Source organism: Neopelma chrysocephalum, unplaced genomic scaffold, assembly GCF_003984885.1.
Source record: "Neopelma chrysocephalum unplaced genomic scaffold, ASM398488v2 Primary Assembly neopelma1_103b, whole genome shotgun sequence".
Taxonomy (NCBI): Eukaryota; Metazoa; Chordata; class Aves; order Passeriformes; family Pipridae; genus Neopelma; species Neopelma chrysocephalum.
In genome coordinates this window covers 4,500,005-4,523,311 of record NW_020897767.1, presented here as the reverse complement: position 1 = coordinate 4,523,311, position 23,307 = coordinate 4,500,005, and the positions used below count along the sequence as shown (strand labels likewise).

At 42.0% G+C, this 23,307-nt stretch overlaps 1 protein-coding gene across 7 annotated transcripts in view; it reads right to left on the bottom strand.

Moving 5' to 3' along the window:
* The window catches only part of LRP1B (LDL receptor related protein 1B), a 677,950-nt gene extending 655,515 nt beyond the window's left edge, over nt 1–22,435 (bottom strand). For 6 of the 7 annotated variants that reach the window (XM_027695895.1, XM_027695888.1, XM_027695892.1 and 3 more), the window contains exon 1: nt 22,265–22,435. In XM_027695895.1, coding sequence (XP_027551696.1) covers nt 22,265–22,346 — 82 coding nt within the window. In that variant the 5' untranslated portion in view covers nt 22,347–22,435. The remainder of the gene's footprint in view (nt 1–22,264) is intronic. The other variant, XM_027695893.1, reaches the window with a different exon arrangement.
* Nucleotides 22,436–23,307: the final 872 nt, after the last annotated feature.

The window sequence follows — 23,307 nt, the reverse complement described above, 5'->3', positions numbered from 1 at the left end:
CAAAGTAGTGAGCATACACAACAAGCACACATGCAAATCCAAATCAGAAAATGTTTTCTGCTAAAAAATGGCTGCAAATAAAAACAGAAAGGCAATTTAAACAATCAAATTAAATAATCCAATTAAAACAAGCTAATTCATATATTCCCATGGGTGTCTTGATGAGCTCTAAATGGAGGCCTGAATTAACTGAAATAGTACCATTAATTTAACAAAACATAATGATTCCTGCCCCCACCTCCCCAAAATAGCTGTTTTGCTAGATATCCCGTCTTTATATATTTGAACTATTCAATTTTTAATAGCCACTTCTGAGCATCCAAAGGGCTTTTGTGACCGGTTACATCTTTCTGGGAACTGCATATAGTCCTGATTAACACTGATATAATAAAATCAGAATCTACCACCCATAATGAGGCAATTATCTTGCAAGCTAAAAATAAAAATGAAAAATCCAATTAAATGACTTCATTCTCACTAATACTGACCAGTTGTTTTCCCCCAGCAACTTTGACTCAGAAAACATGCACAAGTTATCATGTAATTTGCACACAGAAACACTGTTATGCTGCAGTATATATATAAATATATATATATTTGGAATCTAATTTCATATTTTATGGATAGACCTTTAAGAAAAACAAAGCTCTAGTTCAATAGATTTTTTTTTTTTTTATTTTCTCCACCTCTTCTGGGAAGCATCAACAACAACAGCATTACCATATCACCAGGGTGGTCAGGAAATCAGTAGCTTATTACCTATGATCATACCAAACTGCAGATGAATTACATAATTTGTCTTTAGAGGTCACATTATGGTGACTACACTGGCATTGTCCCCATGGTTACACCTTGAATAATTTCCAAATTATGGGTAGAACTTTAGCACAAGCAGCTGCTGGGCAGAAACCCAATGTAAACACAGTACCCTGCTTAACTGAGATATCCTATTGAATTATCCCTTATTGTACCACCAGAAGGCCATTAATAGTGACACTTCCAATAATCTGTGTTTTTGAAAGTGAACTAGAAATCACCACAGTGGTAAAGCACTTAGAAGTTATTGCTATACCACTGAAGAAATACAAACACAGTTATTAGATGTATTTTTAAAGGAAGAATTTTTTCCTATATGATTTTTTTTACAACTGCACTCACAGTTTTAAGCCTTTAGGCCTGAACCAAAAGAGGGTTGTGCTTACTTGGTAAGGACATTCTCAGTTGTTGATGCCAAGCACAGCATACTAAAGAGAAAGCTCTTAGGACTTTAAAGACTATAGTGGGAAATAAACAGTTAAGCATAAAGAGAACAACATGGGATAGAAGAGGTGCATCAACCCAGTCTGATGGCTGGTCCAGGAGCAACTGCACACCAGTAAATAAGGAATGGGGTTTTGTTAACACAGAGCTTTCCATCATAAAATGATGGGTGCTGTATTAAAAAGGGATCCTTTTTAAAGCTGGTTTAAAATAAATGTCAAGAAGATGTGAAGATACAGCTCACACAGACACGCCAATACCGCCTCAGGAACTTCTGCTGCACCAAAAGCATAAAAAGTAGGGGGGAAATACGGGCAGGCAGAGATAACAGAAGAAAAGAAAACAAAGACAAAGTTCATCTGGTGGATGCCCTCCTAGTCTTCCAGCAGGTTTTGCCCTGCATCTATGCAGAATCAGACACATGGATTCGGGCCAAGACATACACAGTTATGATTTTATTGAACAATCTTTATTGGTGGAGAGGGGTTGTTAAACTTCACTTGGAGCTTTTTTTAAAAGGTAGTTTAGTAAAAGAGGTTGAAGCTCCAGGGATGGTTATTCCAGGATGAATGTGAGAGCTTTACAGAGCCAGAGTGAAGCTGCTTATGTAGAACAAGAAAGGAAAAAGAAAACATTCTCGAGAACTTAAGGGCATCTGCCACCTTTCATTTGTCCTTTTCTTCCCTAAAACTACCTGTTTCACCCTAATACTTTTCAGATTCAAAACTTAAGGACTCTTCTGGTCACTTTAGCCACTAAGAGCTGAGTCAGACCTCCCACTCTTCCCTGTTATCATGCTAACAGAAGCCTGCCTTTTTTGTTTTCCTTTTTTTTAAACACCTACTCAAACTGTTTTCCAATCCATTCACCTTTGTATCCCCCTTCATCACCAGCTAAGAGGCGGCATTTGAAGTCTGGCAGTTCCTCATGTTCAGAGTGGGTGTCCTGATCTCATCTGAGGAGAAACTTTGACTTCTCTGCATGCTTTCTTCCTAAAAGCACCCTTTTTTCCTACACCAGATAACCCCTGACTCAACACACATCCAATATGGATTTCATAATTTTTTGGTAACTGATCCTCTACATAGGAAGGAATTCAATTTTGCAGGTTCAAGAAAAATCAGCTTGCAAAGGCAAATTAAGTGAAAAATGTATTATTCTTGAGAATGCAACTCTTAAGTAACCCCCTCATTTTTTAAGATTATTCACTGAATAATGACTTTGGGACTATCTTGTGAAGATGAGTTTTATGTGTCTATTAGTTGTCGATCCTGAACCTTATCACTCACTCTGTTCCCCCATAGATGAGAGCTGTAGTAGCAGATTTATCTTTAGCTTTCATTAGTCCTAGCCTACTATGCAAGATTCTTAATCCACTCTGTCCAAGGACAAAAGGAAATAATACAACTGAGGCACAAGTGAGCTTGGTTTGGAGCCCCAGATACCCGCCCACACTCAGCAGACCAGACACCAGAAGACCACGGGGAAGAAAATCCATTTCCAAGCAGGTTGCAGAAATAAGGATACCAGGTGGTAGGATGGCACATTTTCACCATGTTTGTTCTCACATTTGTTACTAAACATGGTTTAAGGACTTGGCATAGGAAAGATGAGAGCTCCCCCAGGAGCCTGGCTTTGGGCTCACCTGGATGGGTCAGCTGGCATAGGGTATTTTGGAGACAGTTCTGCCTGGCCAAGTAACAGCTCAAAAACACCACCTCACCTTGAGAAGGGGTGGAGCTTGGACTTTTTTTAACAAGGAACTGCAATTTCCACGCAGGCAGACTGCTTCTCCTGGTGGCCAGGGCCAGTTTCCTTGCCTGAAAACAAGTTATAAATAGCAGGATTATTCATGCATCGATAGCAGATATTCAAACGCATCTCAAAGACAGAGTGACTGCAAACCAAGCCAAAGTGATACATACAAATCCATACCATTCCTAAAATAACCTCTCTTTTGTAGCTCTTGGCCAAGGAGCGGCTGCATCCTCCCGGTACAGCAGAAATGTCAAAGGCATCTTCCTCTTTATCCATCTGGATGAACTTGCTAAGAGAAGCCGTGCTGCTGGAGCAAATCAGGTACAGTTTCAAACAGAGATTAAGTGACTTTCACAAGCTGGAAAGAACACTGGAATAAGGGGAATGAAAGGGAGGAAAGATTAAAAGAAAGGTGAAGAGGTGACCTCCTTTGATGAAAAAATGAACAGGTTAAAAAATATGAAGAAAGCACATCCTAAACCCAAAAGCTCAAGCCTTTCCAATAGTATTCAGACAAACCCCAAATAGGAACAGATTGTTAGGGCTTCTGGAATCAAGAGACGTGATTTTTCTTAAATACTATTTAGCGATAGTTAATATTTCACATGTATTTCAGGGAATGTTTTTCCTCTCAGATTTTAGGGGAAAGAAACAAGAATATTTTTAAAAGCCTAGTTATTTGTATACATGTTGTATAAGAGAGACAGATTTATGAAAATTATTTTCTAATTAAATAAAAATCAACAGATGGCACTCTATAGGCAAGTTTTTATTTTCCTCATTTAATATATGGCTTTGACTGAAAACTCTTGTGTGATTTAAAGAGCTTGTGATTTGAACACGACTCTGAAAAAGTTGCATGAAACGTGTAAATTGGATTGTCCCTAACAATGCCATAAATGACAAATGAAAAATTAATGTACAAGGCAAAAAATCCAAACAAACTGCGTTTTCTAATTTTTACATGTATAACAATTTTTTCAGCCCCTGAGATTTTTATTATCCTCCATTAGCAAGATCTTTTGATTCACACACACCCCCCCAAGATCTACCAGTTGCAGTCACATTCGCACGGGGAATCACAGGATTATTATTTGGGGTGTGTGAAATGCTTTAACTCTCCATATGGAGTATTATAAATAAAAATAATCAGTAAACTGAGCGGCACACAGGCTGGATCTCAGAAAGGAAAAGCAAAAGCAAGTCTTCCTCACCACAGCCCTCCAGAGCAAGTTAACAGCACAACTTCCATCTAGTTAACTTTACCTTCTGTAACCCTTGGCTGGAAAATAGGATTGCCTGGGCCTGACTTCTGAAATACAAAATACACTGCTCAGACACAGAGGGAGTTTTGTTCTGGGCTACATAGGAGACATGATTTCAGCAGCGCTTTCTATCCGAGGAACTGTCAGAGGCAACTTTGGCCACAGCAGCACTGGCAGAACCCATTCTGGGCAAAAAAAAAAAATCCCTTAAAAGAGTATTTCAGGCTCTACTTGGACCCAAGTGGGAACTTTTAACAAGCACTAAAGTAACTCCACACTCTCCCTCCCCCTACAGCATATTTGGGGGTAAACAATTAGTACAATAACTCAACAATATGCTTTTAGTTCATTTTCATAGATGAAAGATGTCTACACTGCAACTCCAAAGAGCAGATTGCCATGTAATTGCACGGGTTTTGTCCTTGTGCAAATAAGGCACAGTTTACTGTAGGCTGATTTTTCTATGTGTAATATCTGGATTAGCAATTAACATTTTAATTAAAGATGGATTAACAAATATTAGGAAAATTATGTCTGGAACTGTTCAATTTAAAATCCACCATATATACACAGATAAACATATCATTAAGTGCAAGTCATTTTCTGGTCTGTGTAAAAATGATACGATTTACGACTTTGAGCGACAGCATAATAATTTTATATTATTATACATGGAGATAACTACTGAACAAATATAATACATGGGGAAATTTTTTCTCTTTTTTTTGAGAAGCTGTATAATTACCATTAAGTGTTAGATGTTCATTTAGTGAAACTTCTGACTGCAGTTCAGGCAGCTCTGCCTATAGACTAGTTGCATTTAGCTATGTTTAAAGAGAGCATAATGGTGAAGGAGGACACGCTGTTCTAAATGTAAATTGTATTAGCAACAACATATTGAGATTTCTGTACTTCTTGTTCCATTTGCAGGGTTTTTTTGCCACGAGAATAAATCACAGTGTGTTTTCTGTTCTTGTAGCAGTCTTTGTAGGGGTAAGCCAGAACCAGTACCATGTGCCTTTCACTCTGCATCTGGTCTCCTTTTGTCGATGCTTCCTGGGTGCTGGCATTGCTTTTTCTGTTGTGTTTGTCTGTGGGGGTGAAACCTGTGAATCTCCATCTCATCTTCTTGCCAAAGAGGACAAAACTGTGATCAGAGAGTAAGCGGCACTAATGGCCAAGCAAGCCAAACAGAGAATAGGAAAAATAATATAATGTGTGGAATATCTGAACCTATCTACCAGTCATTAAAATTATAGAGAAATTGCACTTTCATTTCAGTCATAGAAAGAAAATGGGACAAGCACACTTATGGCAAACAGTATTATCAGAACAGGCAAAAAACTTAAATGTTCTCATCAGCATCTTTTGAACCGACTTGGATACACCTGAATGATTTTGCACTTATAAAAATTTAGTATACTTGGATGAGTAGTAAATAGCATAATAAATACAATGAAGCATTGATTTATATAGCCAGCCTTTTTACTCTTTAGTACCAAGGTGTTTTAGCTTTCAATAAAACACTTAAAAAATAAATCCAGATCTTTATAGTGCACTGTTTCTAAAGCAGCAGCAAACAAAAAAAAAATAAATCTTTTAAACCAAATAACTTAAAAAAGGCAATGCTTTCTAGGATTGAATACATAGCTGCTGAGCATCTACTTGGGTTTAATTTCACCAACATGAGTAGTGATAAAGAAGTTTGTTTCCAACAGGTAGTGAGGTGGTAGAGCACCCACTGGCGGGGACAGACACGTCAGATGAAAAGCAACTTCAACAATTCACAGTTAACCAAACAAGAAAACCAGGAAGGAAATAAGTCTTTTCCCCCAGGCCAGTGTTTAAGGCAATATTTATATAGGTCATGTCAGATTTGACTATGATTCCTTCCTGTATGTCAAAGTCATACATTTTAAAACTCACATTCAAAGCCTGGAAGGAAGAGAAGACTCAGCAATGAAGACACAAAGCAACTGGTAGAAGTGTCTACACTTCGTAGAAGTGTCTACAAAGCAACTAGAAAACACTGAGGCAGCAGAAACGCATTTTAGAGTTGCTCATTTGAGTTCAAACATGACATTTTGCTATTTCGTAGGCGAGCAACAACAGAGCAACATTCACAATACTGAGAGCTTACTCTGACATCATCCCTCCTAAAGACTGTCCCAACATTTTCATGGAATACCATTGTTAAGAAGTGGTTAGGAATTTTGCTACTCTTTTTTTTAAAAATACTAATATCAATGTCAGTCTGGACCATATTGATGTTCAAAGCCTGGGGCTTGGAACTGCCTTACCCATATTTAATGGTGCGAATGTTGACACTGGACAAGAGCAAAGTCAGAGGAGAAAGGTAGGGATGAGATGAATTGATTTCTGAGAGGAAAGGCTTCTTTCTCTCCTGTCCAGGATGCCCCCTGACTCAGGCAGGCAGCAGTGGTAAAGCAAATACAACCTCAGAGCCTGCCCAGGCACCCCAACAGCTGATACCTTTTGCGTCATGGACAGCAGAAGCAGCCCCTGACTGCTGGGTTCTACATCCACGTTTGCCTCTCCAGTAACCTCTGAGGCTCACACTGAGAGTCTTTCTGAAAAATATAAGTGCATGACTTAACACCTTTGAGGTATTGAGAGTCATTACACACAGAAGGGACATAGATCACAGCCAGCTCCTCCGCAGAGGCAAATCCTTGCACCCACCTACAAGGCTGCCTCTCAAGGGGCATGCCTGCTGTATTCCTAACAGCTGCCACAGTACATAATTTCTATCCATTGAGAAGGATGTGAATTAAGAAGTATAAACCCCATACATTTCCACTGTAAACACTGTAGTGCTTTGCACCTGTTCTTTCTGTAAATCTTTTGACTCAGTCCTCAGAGCATCCTTTGAAATTGCCCAAGAACCAACACCTCATCGTTTCTTTAACTTGTCAAGTCATGCACTGCTACTAGCATTGCTGGAATAAAAGCAGAAATAAACAGTACACACTGTCAAAACCTCAGCTGCATTATTGGGAGAATCAAAATACAAAGCGCTGGCCATTAATTCCACTGAAAGGGAAGTTTTAAAACGCACCCACAGAAGCTGCTGTAATGTTTGAGGGGAGGGAGGGTATATGGAAGCGGCACATGTGCTGCCTGAAGCCAAGCTGTCATAGAAACAACCTCATTAAGGGCCCCTCTCAGGAGCACTAACCTGTATTCCAACTGTTGGAAAGATGTCATCTATAATGCGACTTAATTCAGTTAAGAGTCAAAGTACAGTAGACTTCCAGAAAAGTGAAACTGCTAATTTAAGGAACCCATAAAAGAACACGAAAACCATACCAAACAGCTGCAAAAAAATTTGGCTTTTGCCCTCATCATCTTCCATTTCCTGAAACCACCGCCAGTATTTCAGTGTTTAAGCCTATGATTTGCAAGTTATTGTCAATTCCTCTTTCCTCCCCATAACCCATCTAACCCCAGCTCAGGATGTGGCTCCTCTTTTCTTATCTTTTATTAGCCCTACATAGAAGCCATCACCATCTCAACTGTTCACCCTAATTGTCTCCAGCTCTCACACTGAGCTCTTGCCCCAGCATCTCACAACTCACAGCCAACCCTCCAGCAGGATCTGCTCTGCTTCTCTACTCCACCATCTCTAATTCTTTTCCTTCAGTGTCCATCTTTCCCCCAGAATCTCCATAAAATGAGAATCAAACGAACATTATGATCCTTAAAAAGAAACATCTGCTGATATCCAGAGCTGCCTTGATTTGACACTCATCACTTCTCTGACGGAGCGGCTGTGCAGCAACCGGATAAATTCAGGCCTATTTGGATTTCACTTTTAAAGATCTATGATTTAATAACTTTAATTGACAGCAATAGCGCATCAGTACAATGAGTTTTGGAAGGGCCTTTCAGCTTTTTAAAGGAGTAGAGATAATTGTAAATGAAAAATGAAAGAAAACTGCACCGCTTAGTAAATGAGTCGTTAACCTTTCAACCCAAGAGCTCCCGCTGGAAGCCTGACCAGAGGGACTGAGCAAGAGCTCTGACAGCTGCAAGAGAGAGAATAAAATTAATTCAGCAGCTTTAGATTTCTTTAAGTTGTCTTTTAAATGCTTCCAAACTTGGTCTCCATGTCCCCAAAACAGTTGCTTGCCATGGCATTTTATTTGTCACAAGGCAGGTTTAGATATTTTTCCCCTTTGGTAGATCTCACAGAAAAGGTGAGCTTTACATATTCCCTGCCCATAATATGCTGTCTGCAGCATTTTAAGCTAAAACACAAACTAGTCATTTGATCTCAGTGCTTTGACCTTGAGTGACAAACTCACAATTTTCCTTTTATACCAGCAGCTCTCCAAACAGCAGGCACAATCTCTACAAGGTCAGGGAGCTGCAGAAGCCTGGGAGCCCTTCATGGCAGCACTCCCATGTTTAAACTTCCATAGATCTTGGAAAGAGTTAGAACTCACAATCCATAGTGCTCTCTCTCCCTCAAGATTGCTTGGACAAATGATATGAAAGTTTATATAAATCGGTTCTCCAAGAATACTTTTTTCCCCCCTTTTTTTTCCCATTAAATCTTGCAAGGCATTCATCCACAAACTTGATTCAAACTTTTGCAGAAATATTAAGACTTGTATTTTGATCACAGCTTACAGTGTCACTTAGAACAACAACATAATACAGAGACTAAGCAATAAAAGTAAGTAAAAGTAAATAAGTTATTTACATCAGGCTACTGGTATGATTTCAGTTAAAAAGAAAACACTGCTCATATTTGCAGTGATCTCAGTTATCCTGCACAGCCACGCTTACCCAGAGATATACAAAATGCAAGTATTATATTCTGGTTTGCTTGTTTGTTATAACAAACCATCTCTGCAGTTCAAGGTATGATTTTATCCAATACACGTGGAGCTGTACAAGGCTTTCTGTATTTTAATGTGTTTATTTGCTAACTTTGGCAGAGTTGTACAAGAGGGCACTTGAAGCCAGTTGCAACTTACAGATTTTTCAATAAAAATGCAGAAATATTGGCCAGATAGTTAATTAAATGGCACCAAAACATTTTTTTTCTCCCCTTTCACAAATTCCAGTTAGTATTCCAAACCTGTATTAGGTGCCCCAATGACACAAAAACCAATAAATCTTCATTTATGGTCAGTAGATTTCTAACCTGGCTGTTTTAAACAGCATGATGAACACATTTTAGCAGAATATATTAGCTGTGCCAATTTAATAAGAGGAAGATTGATGGAGCCTTTCCTTTCTTCCTCTGCACAGAGCGCAGCACTCAGGGATAAAAAGATTTTCCTTCTTCAGCAACACCTTTGCCTTTCCTGGGACACCATTTCTCCTCCCTGGACTATTCACTAGCCAGTCTTCTCCAAGTCTCTGCCACAGAAACCTCAGAGGGATGTCAAGGTTTAGCATCATCCATCCCATGAGAATGTGGGAAGAGCAGCAACCTCAGCTTCAAGGACTATATTGCCATGCCCAAGCTTGGCACAGGTTTCCCCTCCCTGTTTTCCTCCTTGTTGGGGTTCAAAGACAACACAAACTGAATGTGGTCACTAGGCCCTGACAGGGAAAAAGATCTGAGAAGTGGGTCAGACCAAGAAAAAGCCAGGACACAGCCCAGGCAGGCAAGTCAAGGAGCTCCATCCCTGACCCCTCACTCCAGATACAGCACCACCAGCACCTCCAGCACAGGAGGCATTTCTGTCTCTCAGATCAGATTCTCTGGCAATCAAAGGGTTACTAAGGCCAAACAGGGAAGGAAAAAGGAGAGTTTCTTCCCCACTCTGTAACCCTTAGGATGACCCATAAAAATACAAATGCTCCCTTTTTAGATTTTTTTTAAAGGAGAATGAATTTAATACATATCTCACATTTAAATGCATACATACCTTTGCTCCAAGTATTAACCCTATTCCTGATGCCTGAAGAACACACCATGAGAAACTCTGCTCCACCACCAGCATGGGAAAAGCGGGAGCACAATTCAACCCTCCCTGAGGTGCTTTACCTAGTCCCAACTGTTCAAGTGTTTTCCTTTCAAAATTAAATATAATTTACCAGTTATGCAAAACCTTGTCCCACCCACTTCCATAGAAATGCCTGTAAAGGAGAGGTAGAAGGTCTGACCTTGGCAAGTATATGAGCCCCAGTGGTCTGGCAAAAAGCACATGTTTAAAGTGGTGTTTCTCCCCCAGGTACGGGCATGCATATAGTTACTGGCTAATGAAATTCATACCTATACGTCCTACTCACTCCTTCTGAAGGATATCCTCTTGGATGTTTTGTGGTCCAATAGTCTTTGACATCTAAAACCCTATTAGTCTGCTTTTTATTCCTCTTGTAACCAGAACAAATGTTCAGGTTATTGAGAGAATTAAGAAGATCAATATTAATGAGCTTTTGGACTATGTTATTAGACAGTTTCAGCCCACAACTGCAAAGTACTCTGGCTTACTTTGCCAGGGTTTGGGCTCTGTCTGTTGGTTTTAAACACCAACAGATTTCTCAGAAATAATATGGTAAGTCTATCTATGCATCTGAACTGGCCAATTCCGAAAACTCAGTTTATACCAATAATTATACACTCCTGCTCTTAAAAACAAAGGAGCTCTAAAGATCAGACCACTCCACCAAATACAGTTTTGAGGTATGTACTTATGTTAAACACAACCAATTGCTTTAAAGGGCAACGATTTCCACAGCACAAAGTTCACATAAATTTTCCCACAAGTCCCAAATGCAAACACTGTCTGCAAAGTCCACAAGCTTTGTATTCCACCAAAGCTTTGCAGAATACATTTAACATAAGAGAAAACAGAGTTAGGTTTTACTTTCCACTTCATCTTTTTTGACAGAAAGGTGTCAATAGGAAGGTGCCAACAGGAAAGCCGACTGCAGCCCAAGCAGCTTTATTATTGAAGTATGGGGGGATTACTTTGTGTTATTAAAACATCACTGCACCACTGCTGACTTCCTTTTCTTCCTCCTTACAGTGGCAGTGATTTCTGTTGGGATGAGTTACTTTAAACCTTCACTTCAGTGGAGGAAAAAGAAAAGAATTCTTTAAGTCTAGAATAAGGCAGGTGAATATAAAATACACCCATGCAGACCTGAAGTCCCACAGTGGGCTACCATTCATTTCTATAAAAATTAGGTCCGGATCATCCATGAACTCTTCCCTAATACACTGATTCCCAAAAGCAAGTGCTTCAAGAAGGCTCCTGTATTTTCAGGAAAGAAAGAAAGAAGAGTCGTTGATTTCCCCATGGCTTATAGAAGACAATACTTGCACATAGCAAATGTTGCTGCTTATCTCTTCACATGTTCAGAAATAGAAGCTCTTTTTGGTTCAGCATCACTTTGGAAGCTGTCAGGGTTTTTTGGTTCTCTGGACACGGCCTTTCTTGCTCCCTATCAAATGAAATAATCCTGTCATTTAACAAGTAACCCTTCCCCATTCACTGCTAGTTTGTTTCCCTGCAGCTGCATTTCCCTCCATTCAACAGGCACCTGTATCATCAAAAGCTGCTACTCTGTGATGAGCTCTGCAGCACCTGGTCACCTGAAGCTGTAAAGGATTTTCCCAGGCATGAGATTTTGTAAATTTGATACAAAAAAAAAAAAAGGAAAAACTGAGAGAGACATCCTACTTGAGGCAAAGTAAGAATTCACAATGAGAAATCAGATGCAAACCAGCAGAGTTACTACTCTGCCTGTCCATGAACACAAAGCCCATGACCACCTTACGCTTCTGAGGTGTCATATAAGCATTCAAAGATTTCCACTCTGGTGGGGCAACTTTTCCACTCAACATAGAACAGGACAGCAAGTGGAATGAAGCACAGAGATATTTTTTTTTAAACTAGTTGTATGCATTCACAACCAGGCAGTGGTAACCACTTGGAGATGATCACCCTCAGCAAACAGGTATTTCTTCCCCAAAATCAGCAGCAGAGTCATCAGCTGACTCCAAGAGCAAGCACTCTGCTATATAAATTTACTCCTAGGACCACACCAAGGACATCCTGTGCTATCTTTAGAAAAAACTGGCTACCGTGGGGCGAAGCAGACTGTTGATGTATTACGCTCTGACATTTCTCATTAAGATATATAAACTTGTGGAAGACACTCTCTTAAATTTGCATATTTGCATCATGCTTTTCACAGACACATAAACAGCCTTTAATGCACTTAAATTACTTTGAGTTGCTGGATTAGCAGAAGCAGGATCCGAGTTGTGCCCCACCTACCAGCTCCTCAGCGCTCATTTTATGCAAATGCTTTTAGTTACGCTCCCAAGACTCACAGCCACTTATTAAGTTCTCCTGAATTTTGAAGCTTTTTACTGATAGTCTTTGGAGCACCAGTCAACAGCAGAATGGCAATCACTGTGAGTTTAGTTATTTTGCATCTTTTTGTGAGGCACTTTTGACACAGTGTGACACCACCGGGAGAAGACAGGCCACCAATTAATGTAAATCAGCGTGGTTTCATCGAGGAGCATTTAACAATTCTGACATAAAATCATAACATGGTTCATATACTCATTACTGAACATCACTAATTGGTATACGGAGTTCTGCTGTTTTCAAAAAAAAAAAAAATAAGAAAAGAAACATATGAATTGTTCCAAAAATATTCCACAGCTAAGGTAGTAACGGCATTAGGGTTTTATACACTTGAATGTGCTTTAAATACTGAGCCTCACAGTTTGTATCAGAGCAGTATTTCAGAATTTTGTCATCATCTGTTGACAACCATCTGCTTCAAACTTCTTACCGCCCTAAGAGTCGCCAAAATTGGATATCGACAGAGAGAATTTCTGCACAGAAAGGAAACTATTCACAGGACAAAGGAAGTGGCAAAGGCTGGAGACCTGGACATGCATGCCTGGAAATCTGAGGGAAATAAATAAGAAAATTATAGAAACCTTGGTCTGGCACTCTCCTGTGATATTACTGGAGATGCAGTTCACAGGTCTCTGAAAACGTAGAAGTGGCAGATTAGCTGACACCAATTCTCCAGAGGAGTATAATCTACAGAGTAAATAGGTAATATTGTATACTGTCAACTCTGTTCAAGTCACAGCCATGGGAAACTCAGAGAAAGAAATGTAACACAGCAAGTGCAAGCCAAGGAATTCATTCAGAAGGGTCTGTACATACACACTGACCTGAACAGCTTGCTCCAATTTGCAGAAGTGTGATAATGGGCCACTTGGGTCAGGGCATAAGATTTTGTCTGCTCAAAAAAGCCCTGGTACTCGTGGCTTTGCTGTGCTTAGCAATATACCTCTCATGGCTCTCCCTGTATATCCAAGGTTTTATATAGATACGTATACACACACAACATATTCCCACAGAAGTGGCTTACAGCAGCCCTAGAGCATCACCTGCTGCAGCTCTGGTGAGGCTCCAAGACACTGCCTGCAAAACACCCTTCTTGGTCCCACACAGCCTTGCTTTGTTTCTGCCAAAGGCATAACAGCAATTCAACCCAAAAAGCTGCAGGCCTGGGACAGTGTTTAGTTTTCATGCTTCCACAGCCTCGACTTGCTTCATCTCCCTTGCATATGATTTAATGCTGCAGTCGCAAGTGCTCTGCCTAAGACTACTTACTATAAGACTCTACTATGGAGGAACCATTCTGTCTGTAATCTAAATGTAAAAATAAAACACTTAGCTTAGAATGTGGCCCCCGGAGGAACAAATTCCATTTTGCAGCCTTCCTCCATTGCTTCCAGTCCTTAACTCCCACTGCCTGCAAACAGTCCTCAAAAAAACCAACTTCAATACAGTCACACAAAATAAGCCTTGGTTTTAAACTTGAGTGTTCCTGATGATCTTGGAAGTCAGGACAGTTTCCCTCCAGGAGGTACATGAGTACCAGCAATGGAGAACACTCAGGCTTGACCCACCTCTAGTTATACTTTATTAAATACTGCTGCAAAAACAGCTATTTTAAAGATAGGTTTCAAAAGAAAGTCAAGCCTGCTCATCCCTGGATAAGTCTGCAAACATTCATAGAGAACCAATGTGCTTGCATGAAAAGGTACCACCTTTATATTCCTTCCACACCTCCAAAACCAAGATACATTTTTCATCATGAAAAGTGTAGTGCTTCATCCAGAAGACCAGCAGTGTATTACTTCATCTGTATTACACAGAACCAGGTTTAACTAACCTAATGACTTCCAGGTAATAAAACACACACATCTTGCCATATTGAGCTGTCTGGAATTTCCTCTGGTTCTCTGACTTCATGGGAAGGTGATCTCTTTGCAAAAATCAAAATTTTACATGAGAAATTATCAATTAGACTTCATTAGAAATAACTTATGTAATAACTCCTCTTCTAGAGGATTACTACAAATTCAGAAGGGAGAAGTAATCCCGCATTTGATCCACGTGTTTTAAAATCAGACATGAGAAATACAAAAGTGGGTTCAGTTTAAGAAACCCAAGCAAAATTGAATGAAATATTGAAATAAAAATATTGCAAGAAATAGATATTTCTTGCATAAAAGTCATGGGACAATACAGAAAATATAATTTAATTAACGGTCCTCTAATTAAGAGTTACCGGTGATATTTTAATAAAATGGTCTAAAGTTCCCTTACATTTACATGAAACCTGATTCTATTACCAGCAAGGACAAAACAAAGAATCCATTGAGTTCAGTGGTCTAGATTCAGACCTGAAGTCTATTTGTTTATCACAGCAAAACATAAATAAAAACTGTTCTCCTCCAGAGAAAAAAGAGTCTCATTGGCAAATGACACACTTTCATTTCATAAGCACACAGTTTTACACAAATATCAATATACTTTGAGTAAATCAGCATGTGTTTGCAGATGCAAAAGAGCATCCAACTAGCAATGAACTTACTTTGCTCTCTCCTCTTTTATCTTCACAGTATTTGCAAGCAAAAAGAGGCAAGTGTTTTGTGAAAACCTAACTATCATCTAGAAAATTACTGCTATTTTTCATTATCTTCTTGCATTACTATAACTTTTTTACACTTGTATTTTTATGACTAAACAACACTAAAGCATTTCTCAAAAAAAAAAAACAACAGAAAAACACTAAAAATGGACATATCAGAAATGGTAGGTTTCTGGTACTTCCAGTGCCTTAGAATTATTCAGAAGAACTGTGTTTGAGGAAAAAGACCTTCCTGAACGTTAAGGGAGGTGGAAACCCAAGTGTTCTACACCATATCACAGCCTCTGAGAACCTCATAAGCAGCCCAAACTATTTGACAATAGCAGAATTGTATTTTAAAAATGGCTGACAAGATATTTTCACTGGTTTGCAGGTAAGTAAATTAAGATCATAAAGCATTATATGAAAGCCACATGGGTATTTCTGTGGGGTGTGTGTACGTGTTCACAGAACAGCCTCCTAGACAGAACACCTCACATAAAAATACTGCCTTTGCAGAGCATTGCATCAGCATTTGTCTTGTACATGGTCTATTCCCATTCCAATATATCACTGGAAAAACCCCAACTGCACCTTTTCATTCTCTTTGCTCATCCGAGGGAAGACAATAGTGAATCTTATTAACTGCTATTAAAAACAGAGCTCTGTGGTAGCGAAAACTTTGAGGAATTACAGATATTATTCTGAAAGCTTAACTTTTATCTTCCAACACTTATCCCACATTTGTTCAATAGTGCCATGCCCAAAAGTTAGCAAGGGACGTCCTACCGACAATCAGGCAATAGATAGTCCAAAACACATTGATATTACCAAGGAAAGGAAATAGGTACATTCTTGTTCCTGAAGCGAAGCTGAGTTCCAACAGTTTGGCTCCTCTGGAAGGCCCCATCACTCAGCAGGAAGCAGCAGGAGAGGTGTTTAGGGACATCCGGCGGGTTTGGAAAGCGCATTTCGGGATTCAACGTACCATGGCTAGAACTCGTAACACTCTAATCTGTTTTTCCGCCTCAGAGAATGAGACTGTATTTCTGACTGAATGGAAATAACAATCTCCAGGCGTGCCTCACTTCCACACTGGCATTACATCATCTTTAAAAAGCCCTATTACTTAGCAGCACACTCTACATATTTCAGTGTTTTGTTATTAATACACCAGTGTAATTTATTGCAAAATGGTCAATAAAAATGTGGTTGCTAAAGAGACATACATCCAGCATCCAGCTCCACCCTCGGATTGGTAGGGTTCATAAACACCACACACAGAGCCCAATTTCAATTCTATATTTACATAGTGCTTGGGAAGCAATGACATAGATAATAACAAAATAGAATAGTCCCATATAACACTTTCCAGGTACAGAGAAAAATCTTATTCCTGCTATGAGGATCTTGCAAATTAAATCAGATTAATAATATAGTGAACATATTACTGGCAAAAGCATGTGTTTGTCTCTAATGATCCTTCCCAGTTCCCATTAAATCTAATTAAAAGGCACTGACTGAGTTTTATTGGAATTCCATTAGTGAGGTCCAATCCTGCTCTCACACAGCCTGGCACCCATGGGAAACAGCCCTTCCCCAGCCTGCAGAGGCTCTGGAGCATCCTCTCACACACGAGGGGAAGGTGCCCTGTCAGCAGGACCAGGACTGGGCTGGGCAGCTGATTTTACAGGGACGAGTCCTGGTTATTTCACTTCACCAACTGCCTAAAAAGGAAGTTTTTTACCACTTTACAGCACTATTTTTTGATACATCCTGGGAAGTTTTCCCATTACGGTCAAGAACTGACTAGTTAGCTGGAATAAATTTACAAATATTTTCATCTCTTCAATAGATATAATTTAAGAGGGGAAAAAATCAACTTGTTTAATTAAACAACAAACTAGTGGGTTGGACAGAAGGTGCAAAGTCATTATTTGAGTAATTATATTTAAAAAAAACACCAATTAGTTCCTAATTGCACTTACAAATTTAAGACCTAGTTCTGCAACGTCTACACTTAGCCCAAACTGACATTAAATACAGACTCAATAGTCTGGATGACTTGCATAAAAGTAGCCAAGTTCTGCTATTTTCATCTTCACTGTTCATCATTAAGAATGTTTTGAGTAAGTGCAATTAAAATGAGTTCTCTAAGCAAAAATTTTTAATTGCATTTGAAGAACAAGACTATTAAACAACAGATTAATACATAAAAACTAGGAAGAAGCAACAACATGCTGGGATTCCAAATATGCTACTGTAACAATGTTTTTGTTACATATGTCCTTAGAGCCAATGACATATGTCCTTAGAGCCAATGCAGTGAAGAGAAGCCTATTTTCTTCAACTGCAAATAAAAAGACCTGTAAGAAGGTGCTAGAGGAACACACGTGTTTCCAATCTGCAGATTGAAGTCAATGTGAGTTTTGCCACTTCAAATGCAGAAAGATCGGGGTCCATATGAACCTCAAAGGTATGGCATATGCTCAGATTTACATAGCAGCAGTCACGGAACACTTCAAAAGCAGCACTGTGTGAAGCAAGAGCTTCTCTCCCAGTCTTTGGAGGACAGCTACTTCAACATGCCAGAGCATCGGCAGAAGCTCTATGATAAATTAGTAAAAGGCTTGCTTCAGAACAAGTTTACATATAGTCTTTTCACATCAAACACCTACTTTTGAACTTTGAAATGCATCTTACCCTTTAAATACTTTGTGTGTCTCTACCGCTTTCATTTTTATTAAACTACAGTTCTTCCAATACCTCTGAACTTGAGAGAACAACCCAGGTAAGAGAAGACATGCATGTCTGTTCACAGAAACCCACACAAAGAGCTTGCTCAGGCTCCAGAAGTGTCAGGGGTTTGTGTGAGGACATACACACACCACTGAGTGCCTACAAAACCAACCAGCCACTGAAACTGCACTTGTGGACATCTCCCACAATTTCTATCTCTAATTCACTCTTATTACACATCCTTCCATGTAGTGTCCCAAATTCCTCTATATATTTTCACCCACCTCTGTAATTTTACCTGTCCAATGACAGGCAAGTTCTTATGTAATATTGTTCTTTAGGGTAAATAAATAAACAGCAAAGTCACTGTGACCCTGGAGGCATCTCTTTTGCATGTAAGACACTAATACTTATTATCCTAGGTTCAGGACATAACCAGCTTAGCTATGGGAACATACACCTCTGTTGTACAGCACAGAAACAGCTTTTTTAGGGTTTTTAAGAATACTTTCCAACAGATGGCCAAGCTAGATCTCAGTCTGGTGAAGTACAGCAGTGCTGGTACACCCGGGTTCCAGAATAAAGCTACTAATAATGAGGTAGTTGTAAAGCCTCCTGATGTAGTCACTGTCACCTGCTGTGACACCTCACCAGGGAACGAAGGCCATCGGCAGTTATCCCAAGGAGACAAATTTATTTTACCTGTTTTGTGTTTCTGCTACAGGGGTGAGTAATCCAAACTCACATCAGCCTAACCTTAAGCCTGAAAATTCCACTTCAAAGTAATTCGCTTCCAGCTTTCACTTAAATATGGTCAAAGGACACTGCAAAAACAATAAAGTCCCTGCTAAATTGAATGAAGACAGAAGTTTTGGAAGCGTTTGTGACTCCAAAGAGGAGTAGCATTCACAAAGATTTGTCTTTCCTTCTTTAAAACAGCTTTTAAATTATAACAAAACCCAGTTTAATGTGTGATATGCCATCACCCAGTGAACTTGAGTTTTAAGTTATATGGCAACATTTTCCCATCCTGTGTGAAGTCTCCCTTTGCAGAAGCATCTCTTGCAAGACTTTGCTGACAAGCTGTTTCACCACACCAGCACCTGCAGGGTTTTTTAGCTCCAAAACACTAAAACCCCACGTGAAAGACTCCACAGCGAGAGGGCAGCTCAGTGCTGCTGACGGGGATGATGTGACACCAAAACCAGACGCAAACAAGGCAGCAGTCCCACCACAGACAGCAAGTCGATTCATAACGAGCAGTGCCACCCATTAATACTGGTGTGGATACACATCTCACTGACAACACCACCCGCTTGTGGAGATTATCCAATCAAGCTCCCATTAGCTGGGACATCTATGTAATTTGGATCTCCTCTAGGTAATCACGCCAATTAGTACAGCGGATCCATGTAACGCTGTTCACAGCAGCAGAGACACAAAAACCAAACAAGGATGAGAGAAAAGGGGTGCAGGAGCCTGGGCATGGAGCCAGGGTGAAGCTCCAAGGCTGGGGAGAGCTGTGGGAAGGAAACAAGCCCACCACAACCACAGAGCACCGACGGGACCTGTGAAGTTCCCCTGCACGTCTGTAGGGAGAGCAGGTAACAAATGTGTTCTCAGCTTCCCGAGCTGTTAGCAAGGTTTTTCTCAGACTTCTGAAATTCATTTTTTGCAGTTATCCTGTGACGGAGTTGCAACTGTTGCAAGGAATCTGGGTCCATCAGTCTCCTCAGGAAGAGAAGGACTGAAGCACAAGGAGAGGAAATCATACCTCTTTATGGCTTAAAGTGGCACAACCTCAGCTGCAGGACTTATCCCTTATCCTATCACACTCCTCACTTCCTTTTCCCATCTCATTTCCAGCTCCCCATCTCCATGTCATTTTCTCTTCACAATGTTTTGTATACATAAAATTAGAGGAGCTGTAACCTGGCTGAGGACAGACCTGATAAGACTGGAAGAATTTAATTGTATTTCAAATGCAGAGAAAAGGTTTAGATAATTCGAACTTCGGTGGGGTTCCCCCCCCCACCTCTTCTTTTCCCCCCTGATGTCATCCACTGGTCTAACAGAGGGTGTTACCTCTCCCTACAGCACCTCACTAGTATTTTATATTACCATGGCTACCACAACACTGCTATTAACACAACCCATGACATTTTCCCAATTCTCTTATTACCAATGGCGAGCCTCAGTGCATTCCAAATTTCAATGCCTTTCACATATATTAAGCTTAGCATGCTCCAGTGACTCAGAATTTCCTCCTGTAAAGGAAAATCAGCTTGGTATGGTCAATAATTTTTGCACTGTATCATAAAGTTTATCTGATGTGCAAATGTAATTCCCTTTCTGGATGCCTCATCCTGAATCCCTTTTAGGTTGAGACCACTTGACATTTTTTTTAAACAAAATGCCTTTTAAGTCTTAATTTGTGCAGCACTCGGTTTTGATAAGACATGACATTATGATATGATGAGTTAGTTGATTCTAAGTAAATTTGATTTATCCCACTTTTTGGGCTGGTATGATTTAGAAGGATGCTGCCTTTTAAGACAGGATTGATTTTAATATAGGCTGACAGCACTTTTTTTTTTTTTTTGGTGAAAGACTAGATCAGAGCAAGGTAACTATGGGGGGAAAAAAAGGACACCAAAGGGAAAATGAAGCAAAATTTAAATACCAGAAATTAATATTCATGAATAATTGGCACTTACTTATCTCTATCAAGGAAGACAGAGTAACAAATCAGTTTCCAGAACAATTCCACAAAATGTTTGGAAGTTTGATTTTTATTCGTAAGATCAGATGCACAACTAGAGCTGCTGAAATCTAATCTGACCATTTTGCGAATACCATGGAAAGTTCTTGAAATATTTTCCATCAGACAAGCACCACCACGACCACGAATCTTTGTGAACCAAAGCAAAAGCATATGTACCCTTCAGAAAACTGAAAAGATTTCCTAAGAGCCTTTCCATGGAATACTATCCTCATTTCCTTGCAGTATCCTTGCACCTTGTGATGCAGCGTTTTAAACAGACAAGTTTGTGATGCAGCAGCAAGACTTTTCTCTTTGATAGGTAGTTATTTCTCATTTTTACAGCATGAATCACCTGTGTAATTCTGACAGATACATGAGAAAGGGACTGGAGAGGTTTGGTATTTCGGCTGAAGCAGAAATCTATATCCCAGACCGACTATCCAGACACACCCGCACTCATCCGAACGAGTTGTAAGCAGTTAGTAAACAATTTAGGAGATAGTGTGTACGTGATAGAGAGGAGCTGAATGTCTAACAGTGAGAATTCAAGGCTTTACAGAGTTACATTTCTACTGAAATCCAGCTAAACCCTCACAGACGGGCTACAACACCACCCAGGGCATCTCATTCATGAGAACACGCAGTTTTGAAGCTGAAGGGCTACAATAAGCCGACAGACAGTTTTCTGACAGGCAGTGTTTTTCTACAGCGGTAAGAAAACCTGAGTCAGAGCAGCACGCTGCTGTTCCCGCACCTGAACCGCACAGAAGGGGAACTTGGGCTGTACTTAGAAAATACTCAATTCAAACATCTCCAAGGAAAATAAGAGAGGTCTGGTGACTGTATAATAAGCGACACGAACCCCCGAGCCCCGCTCCGGCAGGAGGACCGCTACCCTCCTGGATCAGAGACTTCTGAGGACCAGAGCAGAGCTGGAAGTTCTGCGATCGCCCACCCCGCGGCTGCGGGACCCCCGAGCCCCCGCCCCGGCTCCCCCGAGCCCCGCTGCCCAAATCCAAGTTCAGGGACCGAGCGAGCGGCAACTCGGGGAAAACTGAGGAGGGAACTTTTGGAAGGCTCGGGGAAACGCAGGGCGCTCGCCGCTCCTGCGGCACCATCGCCGCCTGGCCACAGGACCGGCTCGGGGAGCCCCGACCGGGACCGGGACGCTCCGCAAGCAGCGGCGGCGGTTCCCAGGAACGCACCCCGCGGGTAGTGCGTGGTGAGGCAACCCAAATCACTGCGGGACATCATCCCGCTTCTCGCCTCCATACACTCGTCGCCGAGGGCTCGCCCCGCAGCCCAATCGTGCGGGAGCGCGGCCAGGGGAGCGCGGAGAGGGAGCGCGAACGGGGACCGCGGCGAGAGGAGCGCGGCGAGGGCAGCGCGGAGAGAGGGAATGGGAAAGCGGGGAGCGCTCCGCGGCCGCGGCCGCCCCGCGCAAGGCGCCGAGGAGCAAAACTTATTCCCCGGGAGAAGCCGGCACCGGCGGGAAGTCCCGCGGCCCCGCGCCCTTCCGCGGACGCGCCCTTACCTCCGCGGGCTGCCGCTGTCAGCGCCTCCGCGACGGGCGGTAATCCCCAGAGCATAGCCAGCGTCAGGAGCAACGCGGACATCGCGGCGGGAGCAAGGCAGGAGAGGCAGGAGCCGAGCCTGTCGGCCGCGGGTGCGGAGCGGCGGAGCCTGTGCGGGAGGAGCCGTGGGCACCGCCGGCACTTTGGAGCGCGGAGCGCGGCTGGGCTCGCCGCACGCAGCGAGCGGGCAGCGCGGGGCGCCGGCGGCCGGCAGAGCCGCGCTCCGCCCCGCGCACCGCCCCGCGCACCGCCCCGCACCGCCCCGCGCACCCCCCCGCCCCGCCCCGCGCACCGCCCTGCACTGCCCCGCGCCGCCCTGCACTGCCCCCGTGCAGCCACGCACCGCCCCGCGCACTGCCCCGCACAGTCGCTCACCGCCCTGCAGTGCCCAGCATCACCCCGCACTGTCCCGCACAGCCCCGCCCCGCCCTGTCCCGCACAGCTGCGCACACCGCCCCATGTACCGCCCCGCACAGTCCTGCACTGCCCTGCACAGCCACGCACTGCCCCGCACAACCACGCACTACCCTGCACCGCCCCGCACAGCCCCGCGCATCTCCCCGCCCCGCCCCGCACAGCCCCGCACGCTGTCCTGCCCTGCCCTGACCGCCCCATAGCCCCGCACCGCCCAGCGCACTGAGCGCCAGGCGCGAAGCCGCCTCGCGGGATGCGCCCATCAGCCCCTGTCCCTGTCCCCTCCTGCCTCACTTGGGGCTGCGGGTTTTCTCTTGAAAATCTGAGGTGATTTTTTTGTTTTTAAGTTCGCGGGAGGCTGGGGTGAGTGAGTCAGCAAAAAGAAAAAAAAATATTAAAAAAAAAGAAACCCCACAAGCCCATGTGCCATGTAAAGATGCAGGGATGATGGTTCTGAGAGAAGGGGATGCATATCTTTGGGCTGTGCATGAAAAACTAATGTCCAAAGCTGCTCTGCCAAACTTGACTTAGGTTAGTGATGCTTCACGGAATCATGGCAAGGTTTGGTTTGAAAGGGACCTTAAAGACC